The following is a 24,485-nucleotide window of genomic DNA, read 5'->3' as shown; positions in this document are numbered from 1 at the left end:
ACATTAATTACTGTGCGTCCCGGCGCCTTGGAAAAGATCGCAAGCTCGACGAGCTGAGGCTGCAGTTGAATATCAATCCTCCTCTCCAACCACAGCTCAGATTGTAGATCTAGATAGTCAATTCGTTCTTCTTCGCGATAATGCCTATGATAGCAAGTGGTTGGGTTTGAAATCAGTATCCACATAGCAGCACACCGCACCGGCAAATCCCTGGACCCCTACGGTGACCCAAGGGATATGCTACGGTGTAAGTCCCGCCGACTATCTATCAGAAGTATGCAGGGGGAGGCCCGAGAGCAAGATCTATCCTGGAATTCGGGTCAGCGCTACGGAGTATCTATTTTTTACTCACTACTCCGTCGGGTACTCAAATCGTATTACATATCCCATCTCATCTCATCACATTGATGTCAATGGCGACCGTGAGGTGATGTCGTTTATGAACTGAGGTAGATCGAACCTTCTCTGGAGGATTGGGTCAATAGAAGCGCCTCGCCGCAGCGAAGCGCCGAGTGAACGGGTATGCGCACACCGCCAGAAATGTCGCTTGATAGTAACTCCGTACCCTTGTTCATAAACAAAAACATCAGGCGGGATTCCGTGTCAATATTTGCGAGATCCATCGGACTCGCGCTGCAACTGACTACTACAAACTACGTATCAGCTAGTCCTGCGGGTTTCCTTGCAATCAAACGAGGGTGACTTGGATGGAGACGAGAATATACGGCGTAGTCGCAGTGGATATTTATGAAAAGACCAGTCGGCTACCTCTTTTGCGCTGCAGACCTTACAAGGATTATTCGGAAGAACCATTTCAGGGGCAGCACGAGACAATCCTCGACTTACAAACAAGCCATTCACACATCATATATTTACTACTAGCTCATTGTGATACATAACATGAGAATGTTCGAGATGTTCTCTTGCATCAACTCCACCGGTCCAAAGGACCAGAGCCCGCGTCAATTGACGGGAACTAAGAAGTTGATGCCTTCATTCCTCGGTATAGCCCTGCAGCGCATCCGTCCCTCCATGCCAAATGACGCGAAGAAGACAGAGAACTAACAAGGCTAATTGTTTGCTCTTCCAACGCTCCGTTAAGAACAATCTTTGTAAAGACAAGATGCTCCTGCAGTACCCAAAGTGGACTGCACCGTTGGTGTGGATGGACAGAGTCCGGTGAAGCTAGCTTCAGGATTCGTATGTCACCGAAATCGAAGAATGCACGTGTCTTGCCAATGCGACATTGGGGATGATATTGCACTATAGATGAGCAAAGAATGCTCAATCTTAGCCTATTCAGATGTCAAACCTGAGCGCCTTTGTTCTCACGCCAGTCAGTATCTCTAGCACCCTTGACATCGGGAGAGAAAAAGTCCAGCACATGTATCACAATGAAGATACACTCAAATACCCCTGACCTCCTCGTGAGTATAAAAACCAGTGTCATCAGTACAAGAAAAAAGAAGAGAGTCGTAATGCTGTCGTTACTGTTGATGCATCATTCTTACCAACATTTCAGGATTGTAGTACGTTCATTCATTGATAGTGTGCGAAATAATCTGCCATACCACATGGATAGACTTCGCCATGCTAATTAGTCATTGAGGTGGAAAAGTGCTGACACACTGAATTGGACGTTAGCAGATTGACTCAGTCAAGAATCAGACCGCAGCAGTACAAACCTTTCACCGTAATGGTGGCGTCGGATACTCTCCGCAAGAAGACTCGAAATGTCGATAATAACCAGTTTCTTCGTCTTTCTCATCATCTGGGGAGTTATTGGGAAAGTATTCGTGACGACAATATAGTTAATCGCGTCACACGCTTCCATGTGCTCGAGGGAATCGCCGCCAAAAAGTCCATGTGTAGCAATGCAGTAGACCTGTTTAGCCCCGCCTCGTTTGACCACCGTTTCCGCGGCAGCAATCCACGAGCCACTCTTGTCGATCATATCATCGACAAGGAAAACAGTCCTGTCTCGAACATCACCAACCAGGGTGATGGTCTTCTCTTGCTCGACGCTTCGCCCGTTGCTCTCTTCCTCATCCGAAGATTCAGCGGCATCGAACGACCCGCCAAGAGCATGATCTCCAGGTAGAGAAGACGTCGTCGAGATGAACGAGTTGACCATCGCGTCTGGCACGGACTCGGGTTGATCCTGGCTGGAAGGCTGTCCTGGGGTTGTATGGCCAGAGGCAGGTACCGAGGTGGGACCACCCGAGGGGAAATCATCATCCACAATATGGCCCTGTACAAGTCGGCCAGTGATCACATCACGCACACGTACGTCTGTGTACTCGTGAGCTGCTTCCAACTCTGACGGGCGACGAGCAGCGGGTGGTGTCTCCGGACGCAGTAGTTCCTCGGGCTCTGGGTTGTTGTGTTCGCTCGATTCACCGCCGTGGGAATTCTTGCGCAGGTGTAGGACAAAAGGCTTCGGCTCTTTCGGAATGCTATCATTGATAGAGTCGAAAAAAACAGTACTATCGGTCATGGACGTAGTGACCTTCGGACGGCGTCTGTCGGTTGTGACAATGCCAAAATTGAGCTTCAGGGTGTCCGCAAGCGATGTTACACGCTTGGTACCTCCAGCGTTTTTGCTAACAACGACGGCCTCTTTCCAGCCAGGGACGTTCATCCGAATCCAACGGGCGATGAAAGGCTCGGCAAAGAGGTTATCCACAGGCTTGCCGAAGAATCCTTGCATTTGTGACGCCTGTCATTCAGTCAGACGTCTATTCGTCCGTTATACCAATAATCTGTTAAACTCACATGCAAGTCAAGAGTAATGACGTGGTCTACTCCAGCGACCGAAAGCAAGTTCGCCAGCATCCGAGCGGTGATGGCTCCCCGATGGCTCTTCTTTTTCGACTGGCGGGAGTAAGGAAAGTACCTCGTCCATGTCAGCACAATGCGTAATTCTCACGTTAGACGGGCAGCATACGGCATGACCGCTATTGCAGAATCATGTTAGCTATTGCGCAAGATTTTCAAATCATTTGGCGAAAAGCTCACCTGTAATCGACTTTGCGGAACCACCCTTGCAAGCAGAGATCATGATCAGGAGCTCCATGACACTGTCATTGATCTTCTGACTGCCGCTCTGGACAATGTATATGTCTTGGTTCCGCACGGAAACTCCAATGTCCACTCTTGTCTCGCCATTTGCAAATTTCCCGAGCACTGCCCGAGCGGGGAGTGTGCCTAGACGCTCGCAGATGGTCTCAGCAAGGACAGGGTGGGATGTCCCAGAGAAGATTTGTACTCCCCGCATTGTGACTACTATGTACTGCGAAATGAAGGCATGGACAATGGGGAGAAGGGAGCGAAGACTAGAAAGGAGGTAAGGGTTGTGGAGGGCATTTCAAATGGCCGAGGGAAGAGGAAAAAAGTTTGGCGGAGAAGGGAAAAGGTGAAAATAGGCCAGGTCGTCTTGGGTGTCTCTAGCCCCCCGTACAATGGCCCCGCCAATGATAGATAGCGGCACTTCAAATGTCTCCCCGCGACAGATAACATCTCCGTGAAGCTTCGAAATATCTATCCTATGCTAAAATGTCGCACAAGTACCCTCCAGTCCAGAGAGGGGGCTCCATGATAGTCGCTTGGCAAGTCAAAGATAAACATGTCCTAGTGGTCGGTGGTGGTGAGGTATAGTCTTATGCATGTCCCGCCGCAGAAAAACGGAGAGAGATATATATATATCACAACAGCACTAACGGGGTCATTTAACAGGTAGCTGCAGGGCGCATTCTCCACGCCCTGAACGCCGACGCCAAAGTAACAATCGTCTGTCCTCGCTCAGGTCTTAATGACGAAGTCGCTTTCCGTGTATCCGAGGGCCAGGTCACGCATGTCGATCGCGCATTTGAGCCGGAAGATCTAGAAGGAGCAGATATGGTCCTTTGCGCCATTGATGACCCTGACGCCTCGTCTCGCGTCTGGAAACTGTGTAAGGAGAAGCGAATACCTGCCAACATAGCCGATGTGCCTGCAGAGTGCGACTTCTACTTTGGCAGCATGTACCGTGATGGACCACTGCAAGTGATGGTGAGCACGAATGGAAATGGACCTAAACTTGCAAGTATCATTCGGAAAAAGATTGCAGCATCATTGCCCGACAACATGGGTGCAGCCATAGAAAATGTGGGCAAACTACGCAAGAAACTACGCGAGGTCGCTGCCAGGCCAGAGGAGGGGCCTAAGAGAATGAAGTGGTACTGTTGATCCTTATCTTTCGGATTAAGCTTCCTGCTGACTTATTGGAGGATGTCCGGGGTCTGCGAGTCATGGAGTCTCGAAGAGCTCGTTAAAATGAGCGAACAGGACATGGATAGTCTTCTTACTAACTTCGAATCTGGCAAGATTCCGTCTTATAATGAAGTCCATTCCAGCTAGTTGATACATGCGCAATTTGCTAGTTCAACCGGGGCAGCCTCGACTGTGCCGCCAATATCTGCTTGCCAAGAGTGATGCAATTGATGTATCGGGCTTGATGCCGCTTTACGGCTGCATAGTATCAGACTGACAAGTCTGCTTCGCCGAGCCCAAGTTCGGTAATTTGGTATTGATAGAATAGGTAGACGGTCTGTATTCTTATGATTTGTAAGTCTGAGAATGACAATGCAATATATTTGTTAAGTCTACATTCAACACTCCTCCAGAGTGGGCGACGGAAGTAAAAGGCCTCGTATAGAGTAGGCAGGATATCCAAAAGAAACAAAAGTCAAAGTCCAACAAACCCCGTTTCATCAGAACTCCGACCCCAGACACTAATGATCCCGACTATACCTGCGGGAGTGGTGCTGCGAGATAGAGCTCCTGGGGCTGATGGGTGTCTGCACAGCAGCGATACCCAGCCTTGCTTCTCCGATTCTTCGAAGCAGGGACTGAAGAGCGAGGCGGATTTCCGGGTTAAGGTCGCGGCCCAATAGATCCACCGCTAATGGGTAGAAAGTCTCGACATGTTTATCGAAACCTTCAGACGGGAAGTTGGTGTAGCTCTCGATGACATCTACAACCACAGGGCGCCAGGCCACTATGTTTCGGTGCTGAGAATCTTCATCGAGTCGGCCGAAGCTTCGGATAATATCGGCGCAGAGACTGGACAAGGTTATTTGTTAGCTGTGGTTGGTAACGAGGAAGCCCGTTATACTTACGGAATAAGCGCAGCCTCTGTTTCCCCGCGGCTGCTCTTTCGTTCTTCTCGCTCATCGTGGTACATGCGGAAAAGGATGTGAACATATGTAGCAGCACTGCCACTTTCCTGTTTAAGCAGGTTGGGCGGTTGCTTCATAAAGCCTTGGCGCCAGAGCTGCATCCGGAGCTCTTTGTCCTCGTTGAACTTTTTCGCGAACTGATAGCTTTTCTTGAGCAGCCCCATTAAACGGAGAAGTTCGTGGCTTGGGATCTCAGCATAGACTTTGTCGTTCGAAAACAGTTCGTGGACAGTCTCAATCATAAGTAGCTGAAGCACACAGTTTGTTATGATACGATTGAAGAACCGGCGCCGCGCAACGGTCACGGCAGCGGGTTGTTGTTGGGTTTCGGCCTGCGGGCGGTAATCTTCCAACTCGGGGTTCGACGCGGCAGGCATGTCGCCCTCCTCGTGCTCAGAAGTCACAGGCTGCGACCCATTCACCCTTGGGGCGTCCGATGGAGTTTCCCGGAGAGGCGTTGACTCGGCTGTCTCTTGCTCCGGCTTGTGCAAGTCATCCTCGTTGGATGCCTCGCCGTTCCCGTTCTTGATCGAAGCTGGCTTCGAAGATATCGAGGCGGCGGCTGTGAATAACTCGTAGGCCGTGGTCCTGCTGAAAAGCTCCACGAAAGCACCTACAACCTTGGTCCAGTGTTCCTGCTTGAACTTCGCAACATTTTGCAGAATCAGTTGTTGCAAGCAATTGCTACCGATCCGCGCAATTGTGTCGTTTTCTTGGCAGATGCATAGTGTAAGAAGCTCGAGTATACGACTCAACATATATTCCAGCGCATCGAAATAATGCGTGAAAAGTGTAATCATATTCCTCAAGGCTTGTATCATTGTTGTTGACAGCCACACGGAGAGTTCTTCATGGTTTGGCACCTTGGACATCTCCGATTTGGAGTGAAGGACGACGAAGATAGGATAGAGAAGCTGTCTCCACAAGACATCCCAAAATTCTTGAGGGAAGTCGCCTCCATAGCGGATCAGTGTGTCGAAAAGATAAGTCAATGCTCTGGTTTCCTGATCAGCGACGTTCCCGGAGCAAAGTCAGAACTTGGAACTTACCTTGATCGCACCTCAAGGTCATCACCTGTCATTAATACATCCTGGAAGGCAATCAAGATAGGATACCAGAATTGCTCTTCTTGAGACTGCCGTGATAATTGTTTGGCCAGGTTCGTTCCATCGTCCTGACCGCCTTCCGATGTAGTTCCACGGTGTGATAGAGGACACTCCGGTGTCCTGAGCATCTTCGTGACAGTGGACTTCAAGGTCTCGATCGCTTGCAAAGACTTCTTCTGGAATCTCATGTTCTTGGAAAACTCCGTGAGGCAAACGATTAGGTCAGGGAAAGCTCCCTGTGTAATGACCACACCGAACCGCGTGTTGTAGATTTGAGTGACATGTTCGAGCGCCATGTTGACAATGCCCTCTTCTAGATATTAGCATCCCCATCAATTAAATTTTACGCGATAAGAGACTCGCTCACCGTATGGCTCTCGGGCAGCGACTGTGAAGACGCCGAACATTGTTTTCCAGCCTGAGCGGATATTATCTCCACGTGCTTGGATCATCTGTATCAGGCATCGAAGGATCATATCCTTCACAGTAACAGCATTACTATTGGCCATCACATGCTCAAACGGCTTGAGAAAGTCCTTTTGGAATTTGAAACCAGGAAGCTCTTCGATCTCCAGAAAACGCATCGAAAGCTGCCGAAGGGAATCCAGTGCAAAGAACACCACGGTAGTGTTAGTGTGGCATCCAACCTGATTGAAGTGTTGTCCAAGAACTTCCCAGATCTTCGACCACTCTATCCTGACCCTGGTCATGTTGTAATAGCTGATTTCAACGAGCTTCTGCAAGCTGTATGTTCGAGGGGACTCTGTCTGACCCGAAGATTGAATCTCCTGCCAACTCACTTCGCTTAAAGCGCGAACAAAGTCAATGATAGCCTCATGAGTGAGATTTGCGGTATTTGTGAAGATGCGATCCACTCCGCGTATCATTTCTGCGGATCGACTTTCCATAGCAACCTCAGAACGGAAAGCTGTAGGTCCGTTTACTGACCGCGGACGGGGAGGACGTCTTGATGCCTGCATAGATCTGCGGGATCCATCAGATGGAGTTTGTGGTACAATACGGGCGCGTGATGGATCGGGCAATGAACCTTCATCAACGCCATCAGTGAGGAGTTGAAGCCGGTCGAGCTGGCTGACACAGGTGAGGACTTCTCTCCAGGAACTTTTCAGGTTGTTCCCTTCGGTAAGCGCCACGTCGAGCAGCGCCTTCAAAGCCTCAACATTCTTTGGTACCATCTCCCTGACATTGCCCAGATTTGTGAATTTGGCAAGTCCCGTTACGAATGCGACCCGGGGAGTCTCCAGATCAAAAGCGCAACTGATACGTATCGCCAGTTTCATTCCTTCCATGCAGAGCTTAATGGTTTCAATATTCTGTGTGTCTTGCATGGGAGCAGACACCCCGGAAAGGAAAGACATCCAAGTCACGTTGAACATAGATCCAACATGCCGTACCGAAGTCGCGGGGATGAAGCGTGAGAGGGCCTCTCTAACGGCCGTCTTCCGCTGCGCCCTAATCAAACTTCGATAGAGCTGCTCCGTCTTATTGGCCATTTCTTCAGATGCTTGGGCATACTTTTCGCCTTGGATGTCCCTTCCTACCGTTGCGAAGACCTGTCCTGCCCTAGAAGCTAAGCCGCCTGTGGTGGACGTGGGAATGCCCAGATTTGCAGCGTGCTCTCGTTCAGTGTCGAGCACAATCTCATTGTTCGCGATCTCATCAAATATGGACCCCAGATACTCATCGGGCAAGTCTTGGTTATCGTTGATGCCCCGATTGTTCTTGATGAAGTCCTCTTTAGTCATGCGGCGACCCTTGATCTTAGCGCTATGCTGATCTGTATTGAGCATAATGACCGAGTAAGCCAACACGTACGCAGTGTCTGCATTGGCGAAAGCATTCGGGTTCTGAGTCACGTAGCGCTCGGCAAACTTGAGCATGAAACGATCAATCTTCTGGGCCTCCCCAGGCAATCGAAAGTGTTGCAGGAATTGACGAAGTGCATCCACAAAACGTCGCTTAGAGAAGTCCATTTGGTCCACAAATGCATGCATAATGGCAATGTTCTCGGCATCACCTTCACCAAGATATTCCCCTATCATGGCCTTATCCAATCGCTCATTGCGAAACAGGAAACTTGCAATGTCTTCGGGCGAGTTCGAACGTATAAAGCCCTCTTGTATGAAAAGCTTGATCCCCCGCTTGGCCTTGAAGTTGAATTGCTGAATTGCATTCATCAGCGCAGTTTTCCTCTGCTTGACCTTCTCGATCTGGCTTGGATCGTCCTCTGCCACGGGTGTCGACCGACCAGTACTGCCATCGGTACCCTCGACCCTTGGAGAGGATAAAAAGGTCGCAGCGTTGGTGTCTATCGACTCTCTGGAATTATCGATGGATTTCTGGGACAACAGATTTGTAACCCCAGTGGCTGGGTCATCAATTCGCTGAGAGGCCCAGTTATCAAGTGACTGTAGAATTTCCACTAAACATTCCAGCGCCTGGTTCTTCAGAATATACTCAGACGGCACGTTTTGGGAAGTTGGCTGCTGAATACTGGCTATGTGCGCTGTCGTGAGTGTCGGAGGTAGAGTCCCGCTTTGATGCCAATCTGCGCCCACTTTTGATACCTTGACATGGTGTTCTTGATAGTGCTGCTGTTGGACTGCGGAAACTGCGACAGGTACGCTCGAGTATCGTGAAACTTGTTCAATGATGCTGCAAAAACAATCAATACTGGCCCAAAGAGATTGAAACATGAGGTGATACAAACGTACTTTTGAAAGATATTCTCCAGCGCTGTGCGATCACAGTCATAATTCAGATATATCTCCACCAATGCACGAGGATCATCGGCCAGTCGCTCCACGAGCTCCATAAAGTACTGCTTCTGAAAAGCAGGCGAGTTCCGTTTTTCGAGAATAGCCAGGTAAATCTCTTTCAAGAAGACCTCAAGCTCTTTCTGTGAGGAATTAGAACCAGTCAGACAAAGAGGATAAGCATATGAACAAACCTTCATCATCACTCTCATATGCTTCAACATGAGCCAGAAGATTTCGCAGCAAACCTCGAAAACCCTGGGCACTGAGCTCGACCCGTTTCGACTCAGACTGAGGCACAAATGGGGCCGAACAGCTTGCAGAAGCGTCATAGCATCGGAGCTGTTGGAGCTATTCCTGATGGTTAGGAGCGGGGAGGTGAAGACCGCGACATTATTGTTGATGAGGTAATGAACGAGGTGCAAGGACAACAACTTGGATCTCATATTCTGAGATTTGAGATCTTGCTGCTGTTCGTGGCTGAGGATTTTATGGCTCAGTTTGCATAGAGCTCGAAATACTAGGAAAGCGTCTTTGATGTAGATCTCGTCCTCATCATCGTCGGTAGCTCCGTCGCCGTCTTCCCTGTCTTCCCCGGATGTGCTTGACAATGACTGCGTCCTTTTTTGGCCAAGCTTGGCGCGGGTAACCATTGTGGGCGCGTTATCAGCGACCGACGTGACATCTTTGCCTGACTCGAAACTTTGCAGAGTAAGCTTTTCCCCAGGCTCCTTCGCGACGGGTTGATCGGGTGCTACAACAGAGGCTGCATCGGATGCCTGATCCTGATCGGTTGACAGGGGCACCTCAACCGTTTCAGCTGTCGCAGCGTCAGGTGTATTCTCCTGTCCCTTTTCCCCTTCACGCAAATGTAATTCTTTCAGCTCAAGTCTCACACGAACCCTGTCGAACACTGTGCTGACCATCTGTGTCAATGACCCTTGGGCAATCTGTTGGTTTTGGTTAGACTTGGAGTAGATGAAGATGTTATATATCTGGCGGACAGCCTTTAGGAGACCAGCTCCGTGTACCACAATCTTATCGTTCAGGACTGCCGCAAGAAGTGACTTGATAATTTGTTGCTGTATCTCAATGGGAGTGGCTTCGTTCTCGAAGCAGTCACAGATGGCATCGATTGCCCGTTCTATGAGAGGAGACTGTTCTGGCGTGGCCTCGGTTTCCGAGCCCTTGTGATCCTGAGATGATGGAAAGGCAAAGTAAGAGTAAGTTATGAGTTTCCCGATACAGTCGAGCGCTGTGACTTGCAACGGGATGCTGAAGCTCTTTGTCGCAAGCTGAAGAGGGCGAAATATAAGCTCCGGGTCGATCGGCTGACGGTCTGATTGCTTAACGTTCGCCAACGCGCTCTTTACGGCATCATCAAGTACTTTGCTCTTCTTGGCATCCTTGGACGCCCCAATTGTCTCGAGAGCGTTGACTATGAACACCGCAGAGCTGACAGTCACGGAGCGCTGAGTGGCATACGTAGCAGTCGTTGATCTCGAGTCCGAGCGCAGTCGGGTATCTGGTGTAAGCTCAAACTGGGGTATAGGGTCGCCATCCTGCTTGTCGCCCACAGAGTCTCCTGGAGCAGTCTCCGCCTGATCGTTTCCCAAACTAGCGACGTCGTCTGCTTTTGATTCCGGTTGAGGGGAGCCGTGCTTCTCGGGACCTTCAACATCATCGGCGTCGTTCGGAGGACTCGGAGGTTTGTCCGCGGTCTCTGTTACTTCGGTGGAGTCTACTTTGATCTGTGGTGAATTGGAGTCTGTAACTTCCTCTATATCAATTTTCTGCCTTTGTGATTCGAGAGGAAGAGAAGGCTTGGTGTCTTCCTCGACAACATCTTCAGTCTCAGCAGATGTTGAGGTATCGACAGTGTTCTCTTTGTTGTCTCCCTGCGGCAGTACCACAGATGTCCGATTTGGCTCCTGCGAAGAGCCATTCTCAACATCCGCCATTTATGCGAAACTCCGAGCGGAGCATTCAATAACTGAAACAACAAATACACATGGAACGTAGAATCGGATTAAGGAAAAAATGACGAAAGGAGATAGAAACCGTGTGCCGGAGTATCGCGCTATTGCATGGGTCCTGGAGCTGATGCGGCTGCGTGTCTTTCTCCCGCAGGCGGACAAATATACGGTGACCGGCGCGTGCCAGAGATGCGGCACTGGGCTTACGTAACTCGGGGACGGCCGCCCGCCCTGGAGAAATCCGGCGAGAACTATTCCGATTGCTCACCGGACGCTCAACAGAAAAGTTCCAGGAGCTGCATCCCCAACTCTCTGATACAGGCCCTACCACTTGCCAGACTCATCCTCCGGCACCATCTCCATCTTATCTTCTCTTCTCTTTTGTGCCGCGGCCTTTTAATTGTATCATAGCTACAGCATTTGGCACCATGGTTGCCTCTGCTGTCCGAATGCGCATTCCCAGCGCCATGTTGTCAAAAGGCGGCCTCTGCGTGAGGCGGCCTCAGGTTATTCACAGATTCAAGGACGCTGTCCAGTATGGTTCACCTTGAACATTTCATGATCAATCTGTATTGAGAATGATACTAATAAAATTTTCCTGATCCATAGACCTCAATTGCCCGCCTTATCCGCCCTATCCCGTTTCTATGCCTCGAAGTGTATGTCGTCTCTTCTTTTCCTAGTCTCCATCACGTTTGCGTATTGAAGACTTGATCCTAACTATGCGCCTCTACAGCCTTTCCCCCTCACACCATTATCAGCATGCCTGCCCTCTCGCCCACAATGTCCGCAGGAAACATTGGAGCTTGGCAGAAGAAGGCCGGTGACTCCCTGTCGCCGGGTGATGTCCTCGTGGAAATCGAGACCGATAAGGCGCAGATGGACTTTGAATTCCAAGAGGAGGGTGTCTTAGCCAAGGTTCTGAAGGAGACTGGTGAGAAGGATGTGGCTGTCGGCGCTGTATGTATTGACTGAAAATTTTTCCGTGGTCCACTGAGCCCCATCGCTAATGCGCAAAACCAGCCTATTGCCGTTCTTGTGGAGGAGGGAACAGATGTCGCCCCCTTTGAGAGCTTTACTCTGGAAGACGCCGGTGGTGATAAGGGAGCTGCTCCCGCCAAGGAGAGCAAGGAGGAGCCCAAGGCTGAGGCTGCACCAGCCCCCTCGACACCCGAGCCTGCGCCCGCCGCTCAGGAGCCTGAGACATCTACTGAGAAGCTCCAGCCTAGTCTTGACCGTGAGCCCAACATCAGCCCTGCTGCCAAGGCATTGGCCCTGGAGAAGGGTGTTCCAATCAAGGCTCTCAAGGGTACTGGACGTGGTGGTCAGATCACCAAGGAAGATGTGGAGAAGTACAAGCCTAGCGTTTCTGCCGCGCCTACATATGAAGACATCCCTCTCACATCTATGCGCAAGACCATTGCTACCCGCCTGCAGCAGTCGATGAGAGAGAACCCTCACTTCTTCGTTTCGACTACTCTGTCCGTTACGAAGCTCCTGAAGCTCCGCCAGGCTCTCAACGCATCTGCTGAGGGCAAATACAAGCTCTCCGTCAACGACTTCCTTGTCAAGGCTTGTGCCGCCGCTCTTCAGAAGGTTCCTGCCGTCAACTCGAGCTGGCGCGAGGAGAACGGCCAGGTTGTCATCCGCCAGCACAACACTGTTGATATTAGTGTTGCCGTTGCCACTCCTAATGGTCTTATTACTCCCGTTGTCAAGAACGTGCAGGGTCTTGGCCTTTCCAACATCTCTAACCAGATCAAGGACCTCGGTAAGCGCGCTCGGGAGAACAAGCTCAAGCCTGAGGAGTACCAGGGCGGCACTTTTACCATCAGCAACATGGGCATGAACCCTGCTATTGAGCGGTTCACCGCTGTCATCAACCCTCCTCAGGCTGGTATTTTGGCCGTCGGCACCACCCGCAAGGTTGCTGTTCCCGTTGAGACTGAGGAGGGTACCTCTGTTGAGTGGGATGACCAGATTATCGTGACTGGCAGCTTCGACCACAAGGTTGTCGATGGTGCTGTTGGTGCCGAATGGATCAAGGAACTGAAGAAGATTGTTGAGAACCCCCTTGAGCTTCTTCTGTGAATGAAGTTCGACCAATCGAAGTTCCGAAATATCAAATGTAACATTTGAGATCGGGGTTTTTTTATGGTCTCATGTAATATGTACCCGAAAATACCTACTATAGTTCATTCCGACCATTTCTGGTCACTTGAGTACGATTCCAGCATTTCAATATTGATTCCTTTTGTTACTTCAGAACCTTTTAACCCACATACTGGCCTACTCCTATCGTGTAGAACAAGAATGACTAAGACGATTCCAAAACTCGTTAAGGTGTGGTTTTAGTCCAGATTGGCGATGCTGCGTTCTTGGATGATCTGAGGACGGCTCACGGTGCGTTTGACCGCTCGCAACCATCGATAACCAGATCGACCAGGACTGCTGCAGGCCTTCGCTGTCACTAGAGGGAAACCATTGACGCGACAACCGCAGACTGACCAAGCCGACCGCGAAGACAGATTTCCACTTTACTTCGAACTTCCGTGCGACTTGCTAAACATCATAGGACGAAGGTAAATTGGATTGGGGTTGTCTAAACAGGTGATGGGCCGGTTCATGATGCCTTGGCAGCGTTTATTATGGACCATGTGCGCAGTGCCCACTCCCGCCGAGGGAGTGATGTCATACTTGTGAGCCAAGTGCAAGGGGCCCTTGCATTCTGCATAAATAGAGGCAGTCATCACCTGCCCAAATTCACTTTCCGGTGTCCCACCATTACTTACTATCTTCGATCTCCGAATCTCTCAATATCACCTTATTCCCTGTAAGTGATGTTGTACCATATTACGTGGGCGACCCTGGAGCAGCCGCTCCGCGATATGCCGCCAATTGTTCACCATTACGACCTTTAATACGGAGCACTGACTGGTAATAGATCTTTTCTCCGTCACCTCCAGCCCTTTGTACCACAGAAATCCTACAAACATGTCTTACGCAGAAGCCGCGGCCAAAGGCCCTAAACAAACACCAGAGGAGGTATGTGTTCCACCCACGTTTCTCCTGCTTCCCATGAGGATGCTATATCTCGAAAGGCGATCTGACTGACCGGCTCCGACGTAGGCGTAAGTTGTTATTTTGAAATTGGCCAAGTCCCCGAGGACTATTGACTGACTCTCCACAACGCAGTCGCGCCCCTAACCCACCACGAACCTATCTGAGTGAAACAGCGGAAAGCACCGCCTCCCTAGTTGACGTCGACTCCCCGCATGTGGTTTCAGTTGACTCGGATTTCCTCAACCAGGACGTGAAGACCACTACCCAGGCTGATCGTTTAGAAAGAGAGGCACAGGAGAAAGAGGAGCGGAAAGAGCAGGCAAAGGTGGAGAAGGCGAAAGCGAAGGCTACACGCGCCGGCCATGTCGCCAAGCGCAACCCTGTCTTCCTCGGAAATGCCGTGCTGTACGCGCTGGTCGGTGCTGCGCTCGGATATGGCGCATACAGGAAGCATGCCGAAGGCAAGCTCTCGTGGAAGCTTGTTGGAACATGGACTGGGATCGTTGGAGCCTTCAGTACGGTCGATTACTTTGTCAGCAAGTGAGTTTCCAGCTTCTTTCTGAACCCCGGCATCCTGCGACGGGGAAAGCTCAGAGGACATTTTGGGCTAATGCAATTGAATTTAGGTGGCTGCTACAAAACAAGTACCCTCCTAACTAGGTTTGATGCGTCCTGGATATGATATGACCAGCGGCCCAGTGCTTCTTGAGTTCATTTCCACACATGGAGTTATGACTGGGTGAACCAAGCTGTTTTACATGAATTCTAGGGGAAATGGAGTTGGCGATTCTTTTCTTGTCATGTTGTAGCTTATTCGAAGATATTAAACCCACTCGTCTCTCAAGTTGAAGTCACACCTAGCATATATCCTTTAGCTGTTTCTGATATGTTTGGCACATTCAGCAACAAGGTGGATAAAAGTGGTATAGTAATATAGCCACTGCGGAAATCCCATCGCATATATATGCGAAAATGAAATTGACTGATAGTTGCAAGGTCTAGATAGTGACTAGCCACCTTTCAAGTAGTGACAGCTCATGTGTCAGAGGCGGTCAACGACGTCAAATTCGCATCCGCCGCAAGAACATGTGGCCTCGGCCTTCCACAATTATTGGCAACGCTGGGCGGATACCTTGAGCTATAACTTCTTCCTGACACCGATTAACGGCTCCTGTTGACTTTAATTTCGAACATCCGTCTGGAGAGCATTGCGTCTTTTGCCCGATCATATGGAGCATACCCTGTTCTACCCGTGAAACCATACGCAAACAAACAACTCTCTTCGATAGCTCCTGCAAAAGCAAATATGGTGTGTGAATCCCACCATGGCCATCGATCGAAGCGCATTATTTGATGACTGACATATGACTTCCCTACTTGATCACAGAACTCCCTTTTCAATTCAGCACTCAAGCAGTCTTCTGCTATCCGCCGCGATCTGGACACATTCTCTCAGTCGCCCGCAACGACATCTGCAGCTTTACAAGGTACGGCTCGAAGACATTTGCTCCCACGCCAGATTCGGTACACGGCTACAAGTTCACCGCTGAGGGTTTCTTTTATTATTTTACCTGGCTTGCTAATGCGCAAATAATTAGGCCAGATTGCGGCTTCCTTGGCGTCGCTATCACGGACTATCGATGACTACTCCGCCTTGTCCAAGAAGGAACTGATACCTGAGAAGCAAGAAAAGGCGTTTGAACGAGTGAAGAACTTTCGCGCTGAGCTTGCCGATTACAGGACACATTTTGATCAACTCCGAAAGGAGCGGGAAGAAGCTGTAAGCCCTTCCTAGTCAAGCCCATCCCCCTTGTACATGAGTCCTGGCAATAGGTAACTGTTGTACACTGGTGGATAGCAATCGGTGACAAATCGCAATGAGCTGCTTGGCCGACGACCACATCACGCTGCGACTCCCGAGAACCCGTACGCCCAATCTTCCCTCCCGCAATCTTCGCCTTTCGCAAACGCTTCATCATCCCGCTCAGGACTCAGCTTTGGAGCTTCACCGGCGGATTACAACAGGGAGACGCACGCGCTTCGAGAGCAATCGTTCTTTGCCAACACGAACTCGCAACTGGATGAATTTCTCGATCGAGGCCGCGCTGTTCTGACAGACCTTGGGCAACAGCGCGAGGTGCTGAAAGGCACGCAGCGCCGGCTATACAGTGTTGCAAATACCTTGGGGGTGAGTGGTGACACGATTCGAAAGGTAGAACGAAGAGCAAAGCAGGACAAGTGGATATTTTGGGGGGGTGTTCTCGTTTTCTTTCTCTTTTGCTGGTTGGTAGTACACTTTTTGAGGTAAATTTTATGTGTCTATATACTCATTTCTTTGGGACTGTTCCTCCTGCGTCATGCATTTTCTTGCTTCGGGTGGGTTTGAAAGCGCAGGCGTTCCGGTCTTCCTTGATCTTGTTTGCTTCCGATTTATGTTTGTCGGGTTGCGCGCTATTGTTCTCAAGTTCTTGAGTTTCATCTGGAGTCAGCTCACCATCAAGAATGACGTCCAAAGGAGATTTGCGTTTCCAGCCATCCATACGGAGGATGCGCACTAGAACTGCGATTGCACTAGACATCGATAGTAGGGTATGAACGGACGGAAAGAGCGGAAGGGAGCATGTAGTTGAGTTCCTCCAGGCCGCTGTTGACAGGGCCAATCTTCAGTTCGCATTCCAACGTGTTGGTCTCGGCTTTCTGACCTTAGACAGGTAATTCCTTTCTCCCCGGTGCTACCAGATGGAAGACTGAGGTATCCAGTAAGACGCTCGAATGCACAATAAAACATGTTTACCTGCAATTGATCTCACAGGACTTGCTTGAGGGAACCCAGTCCCAGAACATTGGTCAGTTGTTGAGGTTCTCCAGAGAACGGATAAATAGCCCACACAACAAACAGACCAAGCAATCAGACGATCAGGCTGATGTTAGTCAGTGACAGGGCAACAACAAGTTAGCAAAAACAATATCCGCCACACAGGTGCTTTTATCGTATAGAGACAGCTATCACAGAAAGCAACGATGTTTCCCCAGAAAATTTAAGGCACTTAGTTCAATCTCCATGTGACGCACGAAGAAGTTCCGCAACACACTGTGGAGATGATCGGAAACGGAGCGAATTAGCCGCCCCAAATCCTTCTCACCGGCAACCGTCACCTCTTCCTCCTTCCTTTTCTTTCTTCCCTTTCTTCCACATCCAGATCATCTCCATCCTTCTCTCTACTCAATTCATTTTCTTTCAAGGATAGATCAATCTTTGTCTTCGGATCATAGACAAAATGTTCGCCGCTCGTCAGTCCTTCAATCTCCTCCAGAAGCGGGCCTTCTCTGCCTCTGCCAGCCAGGTATGTATACTCAGTCTTCCATCTCTCGGCTCGGTACTTCGGAGCTTTGCCAATGTGCTAACCATGTCCATTTTTCATCTTTAGGCCTCCAAGGTCACTGTCCTCGGTGCCGCTGGTGGCATTGGCCAGCCTCTCTCTCTCCTGCTCAAGCTTAACCCCCGTGTTTCTGAGCTTGCTCTCTATGATATCCGCGGTGGCCCTGGTATGTCTCCGGACATCCGAAACTTGCATTGCCAAACTTCCAATATTCCAGTATACTGACTCGACGATCTTTTTGACAGGTGTTGCTGCTGATCTGAGCCACATCAACACCAACAGCACCGTCAGTGGCTACGACCCTACTCCCTCTGGCCTCCGCGAGGCTCTCAAGGGCTCTGAGATCGTCCTCATCCCTGCCGGTGTTCCTCGCAAGCCCGGCATGACCCGTGACGGTATGTTGATTCGCCTTTTCTATGCAAGCATAATTACTGACGTAGCGATTGGCAGACCTCTTCAACACCAACGCCTCTATTGTCCGTGACCTTGCCAAGGCTGCTGCTGAGGCTTCCCCCGAGGCCAACATCCTGGTCATCTCCAACCCCGTACGTATCCCGAGCAGTCATATCCAGATCAGCAGCACTAATGTCACGGCCAGGTTAACTCCACCGTCCCCATTGTCGCTGAGGTGTTCAAGTCCAAGGGTGTCTACAACCCCAAGCGTCTCTTCGGTGTCACCACCCTCGATGTCGTCCGTGCCTCCCGCTTCATCTCCCAGATCAAGAAGACCGACCCCGCCAACGAGGCCGTCCCCGTTGTTGGTGGCCACTCCGGTGTCACCATCGTTCCTCTGCTCTCTCAGTCCAACCACCCCGATATTGAGGGCGAGACCCGCGATGCGCTCGTCAACCGTATCCAGTTTGGTGGTGATGAGGTCGTCAAGGCCAAGGATGGTGCTGGTTCCGCTACCCTCTCCATGGCCATGGCCGGTGCTCGCTTCGCCGAGTCCCTCCTGAAGGCCGCTCAGGGCGAGAAGGGTGTCATCGAGCCCACCTTCGTTGAGAGCCCCCTCTACAAGGACCAGGGCGTTGACTTCTTCGCCTCCCGTGTCGAGCTCGGCCCCAACGGTGTTGAGAAGATCCTTGAGGTTGGCAAGGTCAATGCCTACGAAGAGAAGCTCATCCAGGCTGCTCTCACTGATCTCAAGAAGAACATTCAGAAGGGACGTGACTTCGTCGCTCAGAACCCTTAAATGTCTTCCCCAATTAAGTGTGAATTATTCTGCAGCTACGCTCTTCCCTGTATAACAGTCACTTGTGTACTTTGTCATTAGCCTATTATTCCCGCCTTTTCTATATGCTTTGCATCCCCGCATCGACTTTGATACCGGATGAATGCGGCTGCAGAGTTTGAAGCATTTCTCTTCCCTTGACGAGGATTTGATGACTGGCGAGAACTTAATGGGAAAAGCAGATGGCATGTATGTCCTATAAATGAAAGTTTCAATTTGTTCCTAAATTCGTTCTTCGCTCGTATCCTTTTGACATATAGTATCCCTGAGCAAGACAAATGCCCTCAGAAGGATTCATCCTCAACAGTCTTGCTAGCTTTTCTCAGTATCAGGCATATTTCCTCCCTTGGACGAATAAGTGTTACGTATCATTCGCCGATTTTGGACGTATCATAAACTGCATCGCAGAAAAACAAACACAAAAGCGAGAATGATCAAACGGCGCTTGAGCTAGATAAAATCAAACCGAAATGATCAGCAACTGTCTCTGGAGCAAAAGCAAGGGTATTCCTAAACGACAGTATCGCAGAGAAGCAAGTAGAGAAGGAAATTCATCAGCATAGTGAATTCGAAGCGAATTGTCGTGTTACGTATAGCTTCGCATGGCATCCATGTAGCCTGTCCCGCCGCGAAGGTCATGGTCGAAAGTCTCAGCGACTTCAAGGACACGTTTGATGTGTTCCATCGACAACGGAGTCTGTTCGTTAACTGCAAGCGCTTGAGCCGTGCGGACAGAGTTCTTAATCTGGAAAGAGTGTTAGCAACGGTCGATAGGTGCTTGGAGAAGGTTACTTACCTGGCGTCCATTCAGATTGTGGCGTGCCAGCGCATCAAAGTCCTTGTCAGTGAATTTTGCAGCCTGCACGCCCTCTTTCGCCTGAACCTTTTCCAGGAACATTTTCCAGACACTTCTCTTTGCTTTGGTGGTAAGGTCTCCGTATCGCAGTGCGACATGGATACGAGATTGGAACGCGTCGTCAAAGGTTTCCACGCGGTTGGTGGTCAAGAAGAGAATGCCTTGGAAGTATTCAAGGAGCCGGAGGAAGATGCTCACTAGTGCGTTGCGGTGGATATCCTGGATTGTGCGTTTCTCAAGGAAAATATCGGCCTCATCCAGCAGAAGGACTGCGCCCCATGAGTGGGCGATGTCCAAAATCTTGTTGAGTTCCGCTTCCAGAGTCCTTGAGTCGGTTCCGAGTTCTCCGGCACTGACCATGTACAGAGGCCGTTTTAGCAACTCCGCGATACCTTCGGCAGTCAGGGTCTTGCCTGTGCCGGGTGGTCCATGGAGCACGGCGACAAGTCCTTTGCCCTTGCCCTGAATGACATCGTCGATGTTCTCCGCGGCGCGGAAAGTGTGCGACTCCACAAGGGCCTTGACGATCGACTTTTGGTTGTCCGGAAGGACAAGAGAGTCAAACGCGTCCTCGTTCCAGTCGATGTCGCTGATTCCAGAGATGCTGAACTCCAGCCACAACTTCTCACTAAAGGCAAACCCCAGAACGACAGGACTTGCAATGAGCAATTCCTCTTCAGTGAACTCACGGTCAGAGGGGTCCTGCACTTCGTCCATCTTCTCTTTTTGAATCACATTCCCATTCTCATCGAGCTCCACTTCCACGACTCGAGGTCTGCCGTCTTTGTCTTGCACGACCTTGTATACAATTTTGGGGTTATCAGAATCTCGACTGTCGTGTTGTTGCTGATCGACATCCGAATCAGACATCCCGCATTTGCATCCGTCATCGCTCGCATCGTCATCTGATGCATCTAGAATATCAGGGTCCTTGGGACGAACAGTACTGATTGGATAGTTGGGGTTGATGCGACGATGGATCGCGGGGTCGATCATGACTCGGCCATTGATGTTGACTTTGATGACTGTCCGCTTTTTCTTGTAGAAGGCCATTCCCTTGTGGAAGCGGTAATTCATGCCCCCAAGCGCCACAAATTTCTTGCCGCGCTCGATCAGCTTGGCCTTGACCTCCTCAGCCTCCCTGTGGTACTTGAGTGGATAGCAACCGAGGCTCGTGATTTTGCGAACGCCCTTGAAGAATTCTACATCAGCGGCCATTGTTCCCATGCCAAACGACTTGCCGTCGTACTCCAAGTAGCGACCTTCAATGCTGTACCATTGACCTTTCATGAAAGAGGATTCTTTGGTGGCATATTCAATCTTGAAGGCACGTGGCTCGTCCTGGTTGCCGTAAGTCGATGTGTAGGCGATGGTGTTCGGCTTGTATAGTGCCCACAGCAGATCGAAGGTGATCATGTTCGCTTCCAGCAAAGGATACAGAGTCTTTTTCGTCTCGGCGTAGTCAGTGTCCAGATACTTGATGAGAACCTTGAGTTGCGCTGCTTTGAGATCCGCCAGCTTCCTGGCCTTTTTCTTCGTTTCTTTCTTGGCCTGCTGCTTCAGCTCCTTCATGTATGCGCGGGTCTCCTCGAGATACAGGAAGAGCATGTTTGGATCGACAACGGCAGTTTCCTGTACCAAGCTCACACCCTTGACACCGTCCATGACCTTAGCCAGTGCGTCCCGCAAGTGTTTGCTCTTGATATCGACGACAGTTTCCAAGTACTTGTTCTCCCAGTCAAACTTGCGCCGAACCGTAAAAATATACTGATCCCACTCGTTCGCACCGATATCATCAACAGTCTCGGTGAGCTTGTAATTATGAATCGTATTATCCCACACTAAGAGGGAAGAAAATGTCAGCACATGTCGCTCTCACACACGGGGGCGAGTTACGATCACTCACATTGATCAACCCGCTTGTACGCCATTTTGGAAGCAGCTTTCAATTTGTGCTTAGACTTCTGCACGTTGCCCTTTTGACCATCTGTCAGGCCGTCGGCCGCGTGTCTCTTCCCACGAGCTCTGCCCCAGCGTCCATCGCCTAGTTTGCGTCCGTCGCCAAGTTTGAGACTCAGAGCCGCCATTTCTTTTGCCAGTAGCAAAGCCAATTCTTCCGAATTGGCCTCAATATCTTCTTCCGGCTGATCCTCGGAGGAATCTCCCTTGGATCGAAGCTTCTTTGCCGATCTCTTCGCCTGGAGTCTAGTCAAAAGCCTCCTCAGCGTTTTCTCATCCAGGGGGTCGTCATCTTCGTCATTATCATCGCTGGTAGAGTCTGTATCCGAAGCTACTTGCTGGTGGGACCGAGACTTCCTCTTCCGGTTACCCTTAAGGACCTTCTTGGCTTTGTTCTTTGACCGGTTTCTTCGGTTCTTTCGAGATGTCTCTGATTCACATGAGCTGGAGGACGTCTCGTCATCCTCGGAGCCAGAATCGCTGACACTGTAGCTGCCAGAGGACGAAGTCGACTCCGAGGTCGTATCCTCGTCGGGCGTTGAGATCGATTTATGGCTCTTTTTCTTGGAATCACGTTTTCGACCGGCGGCGTCGGACTCTTTCCCTGAATGTTTCTTGCATGCGATTTTGACGGTAGCATTTTCCGTTACAGATACAGATGGCTTTGCCTCTGTCTTGGTTCCATTATTGTCGATGGAAGGCTCTACCTCATGCTTGGTATCCAATCCAGCATTACTGTTGGCATTTGGATCGGCCATCGTAGCGGACTGCTTAGCTTGGGCCTCTTTAATTTGGGGCGGGTTCCGCAGTGGAGCTTCGGAGGGCGGCGTGGCAGAGTGGGTGAACGGGCCCGAGCTTGGATCGGTCGGGGTGTCGGGGACTGAGATCAATGACGGGGAGCTTGTGGAGCTAGGGACAATACTGGGGTCAGTTGACATTATAGATTAAATCGTAAAGCAGTTGCTATCTGCCTTTGTAGCACGATCAGCACGACCGAAGGAGAAAAGGGAAGAGCTTCAAACTGAGAGTAAAAAATCAAGAAGGAAAGCGATCCAGAAGGGAATAGTGACCTACAAATACTTTGAAGAAAAGAATGTATCCGTGCTGTTCGCCAGGAAATCAAGACGAATGCCCTTAGAACACGGAGCGCCTTGCGTCCTTGGGCTCTTAAAGATTGGCTGACAGGACAGAAAGGAGCTTTCAGCTTTGTGGCGGTGAGAATGAGTGGTCCTTATGGCTTCAGGACGGGTTGATATAGGCTAGCTAGACGAAGCTGTCATGAAGTGTGAGTTGGAAGTGACAAAGCAGCTTTAAGACAAGGCGGAACCGGACTTGGGGCTGGATGATGAATGAAAGAAACTAAATAAAGGAGAAGATACAGCCAACACAAAGAGCTCTAGAGACAATGTCCAGACGGCAGATGACTGGACGATCATCTGAAAAAGCAGTCAAAGAGAAGGTGAAGTGAAATGAATATCAGGTACCTACCTCTCCAGGTATCTACTTTGTACCTGCACTGTTGAGATGACTGGGAGTGGGTGCCTGGCGAGCCTAGTGTAGTGGCCTGGGGCTGCAGCATTTTCCTCTAGGCTGATCCTGGCCCTGTCACTGACTCACTGGGAGGCCTTCAGAAATGGACCAGTTGTCAACTACATCTTCCTTCAGCCCCACGGAATCATTGCAGAATAAATGCATTTGATTTGTCCCGATTCCAAGGGAGAGTGAGAGCGAAATCTTACGGACTCATTCTCAGTGGACAGTCCTCCAACAAGCCTGTCTCGTGGACCCGTCATCGAGCATACAGAAATCGAGTTCGCTGACCAGATGACTTTCAATACAGTGGCACTGTCAAGAAACGAAGCGCTTGCTGCCTGTCTACCTGCCTAATCGCCTCTCCATCGCACCATATCAACGCTGCTTCGAAGACATGAATCATCAGTCGTCACCGACTTTTCCTCGTTGGCTCTAAGCGACCCAACAGTATCCATTATTCCGGTAGCGTGGGAGAGAACAGCAGGGACAACGAGGCAAAGAACTAGACCATCTGCAGCTGTCGATCCTTGGGTTACACAAGGACTCGATTTCGTGGGTCTTGATTCTTGGGAGTTGAGTCTAGGAAAGACCATGCAAACAGCTAGTCCACAATGAAACCAAGACTACAAAGTGGGTTCCACCAGACTGTCATCCCATGTACAGTAAGTAAGCCGCACGAGTAGGCCGGAGCTGGTAGTGGGATTGGGTCCTCGTAATAGTACTTTTGCTCACTTAGGGTAGACCCATCCTCGCCCCATACGTACTGCATTGCCGCAGATTTTTGTGCTCCAGTACCAAGGAGAATAGGTGGTCTGTGATTTCGCACCGACCTTCTTATTTATCAATGGACCAATGGGGATATATGATCGAAATATAAATGATGAGTTTGGCCCATCGCAATCATATTATGGAGGCCTTTCCCGATTCAAAGCTGCAGCCTCACTTTGAACCGAGATGATCGTCACCGAATGGATACAAGGAATCCTCGACGGGCAAATTGAAATTCGACCAGGATTATTCAACTGTACAGTCGCTCAAATTGTCTGTAGACTACTTCACGCATTTCCCGCTTGCTGTAAGGTCACAGAACGTGATAGCTATGTTATAGCGGTTCCGGGATCAGCGCCATGGCAGTTTCAACGAACGAGACGAGAGAGGATTCATGTTAAGTAAGTTGCAGGAAGCAAGTAATTAGAGCCGGATAGATAGGTAAAACAGACTTTGGATCGCGAATCACTTAGAGTACATAGTCAACTGGTATGAGATGACTTTTACCGAGAGTCAACATACACTAATACCCAACAAATATGTTGACAAACTGGGAATCTGAGCGGCAGTGAAGATGGCTTCTTCAAGAGATGTTTCTTGGCTGCCGACCATCTGTT

The 24,485-nt window shown here is 50.1% G+C and overlaps 8 protein-coding genes across 8 annotated transcripts; 5 read left to right on the top strand and 3 right to left on the bottom strand.

The window, feature by feature from the left end:
• Nucleotides 1-1,597: 1,597 nt before the first annotated feature.
• Nucleotides 1,598-3,277, bottom strand: Aspvir_008006 (ribose phosphate diphosphokinase subunit PRS1; the record flags this gene model as incomplete). The annotated part of the gene is made up of 5 exons (XM_043271182.1): nt 1,598-1,628; nt 1,686-2,719; nt 2,776-2,896; nt 2,948-2,957; nt 3,019-3,277. The coding sequence occupies 5 exons, from the start codon at nt 3,275-3,277 to the stop codon at nt 1,598-1,600; spliced, it is 1,455 nt and encodes a 484-aa protein (XP_043127117.1).
• A 278-nt stretch (nt 3,278-3,555) lies between these two features.
• Aspvir_008005 (bifunctional precorrin-2 dehydrogenase/sirohydrochlorin ferrochelatase MET8) lies at nt 3,556-4,398 on the top strand (the record flags this gene model as incomplete). The annotated part of the gene is made up of 3 exons (XM_043271181.1): nt 3,556-3,651; nt 3,736-4,217; nt 4,269-4,398. 3 exons carry the CDS (start codon nt 3,556-3,558, stop codon nt 4,396-4,398), a joined length of 708 nt encoding a protein of 235 aa, XP_043127116.1.
• A 374-nt stretch (nt 4,399-4,772) lies between these two features.
• On the bottom strand, nt 4,773-11,063 carry Aspvir_008004 (Arf family guanine nucleotide exchange factor SEC7; the record flags this gene model as incomplete). Its single annotated transcript, XM_043271180.1, has 6 exons — nt 4,773-5,103; nt 5,160-6,215; nt 6,269-6,635; nt 6,693-9,001; nt 9,061-9,245; nt 9,297-11,063. The coding sequence occupies 6 exons, from the start codon at nt 11,061-11,063 to the stop codon at nt 4,773-4,775; spliced, it is 6,015 nt and encodes a 2,004-aa protein (XP_043127115.1).
• A 443-nt stretch (nt 11,064-11,506) lies between these two features.
• On the top strand, nt 11,507-13,169 carry Aspvir_008003 (putative pyruvate dehydrogenase complex, dihydrolipoamide acetyltransferase component; the record flags this gene model as incomplete). Its single annotated transcript, XM_043271179.1, has 4 exons — nt 11,507-11,613; nt 11,688-11,737; nt 11,815-12,038; nt 12,102-13,169. 4 exons carry the CDS (start codon nt 11,507-11,509, stop codon nt 13,167-13,169), a joined length of 1,449 nt encoding a protein of 482 aa, XP_043127114.1.
• A 903-nt stretch (nt 13,170-14,072) lies between these two features.
• Aspvir_008002 (uncharacterized protein) lies at nt 14,073-14,685 on the top strand (the record flags this gene model as incomplete). Its single annotated transcript, XM_043271178.1, has 3 exons — nt 14,073-14,127; nt 14,180-14,209; nt 14,246-14,685. 3 exons carry the CDS (start codon nt 14,073-14,075, stop codon nt 14,683-14,685), a joined length of 525 nt encoding a protein of 174 aa, XP_043127113.1.
• Nucleotides 14,686-15,447: 762 nt separating this feature from the next.
• Aspvir_008001 (golgi SNAP receptor complex member 2 family protein) lies at nt 15,448-16,449 on the top strand (the record flags this gene model as incomplete). Its single annotated transcript, XM_043271177.1, has 4 exons — nt 15,448-15,450; nt 15,529-15,628; nt 15,740-15,921; nt 16,000-16,449. The coding sequence occupies 4 exons, from the start codon at nt 15,448-15,450 to the stop codon at nt 16,447-16,449; spliced, it is 735 nt and encodes a 244-aa protein (XP_043127112.1).
• A 970-nt stretch (nt 16,450-17,419) lies between these two features.
• Aspvir_008000 (malate dehydrogenase) lies at nt 17,420-18,713 on the top strand (the record flags this gene model as incomplete). Its single annotated transcript, XM_043271176.1, has 5 exons — nt 17,420-17,485; nt 17,570-17,687; nt 17,767-17,916; nt 17,972-18,066; nt 18,120-18,713. The coding sequence occupies 5 exons, from the start codon at nt 17,420-17,422 to the stop codon at nt 18,711-18,713; spliced, it is 1,023 nt and encodes a 340-aa protein (XP_043127111.1).
• A 625-nt stretch (nt 18,714-19,338) lies between these two features.
• Nucleotides 19,339-22,505, bottom strand: Aspvir_007999 (ATP-binding protein; the record flags this gene model as incomplete). The annotated part of the gene is made up of 3 exons (XM_043271175.1): nt 19,339-19,497; nt 19,549-21,449; nt 21,515-22,505. The coding sequence occupies 3 exons, from the start codon at nt 22,503-22,505 to the stop codon at nt 19,339-19,341; spliced, it is 3,051 nt and encodes a 1,016-aa protein (XP_043127110.1).
• Nucleotides 22,506-24,485: the final 1,980 nt, after the last annotated feature.

This window comes from Aspergillus viridinutans (genome assembly GCF_018404265.1).
Source record: "Aspergillus viridinutans IFM 47045 DNA, scaffold_6, whole genome shotgun sequence".
Lineage (NCBI taxonomy): Eukaryota > Fungi > Ascomycota > Eurotiomycetes > Eurotiales > Aspergillaceae > Aspergillus > Aspergillus viridinutans.
Note: the sequence above shows the minus strand (reverse complement) of the source record. Positions and strands in the feature narration are given on the sequence as shown.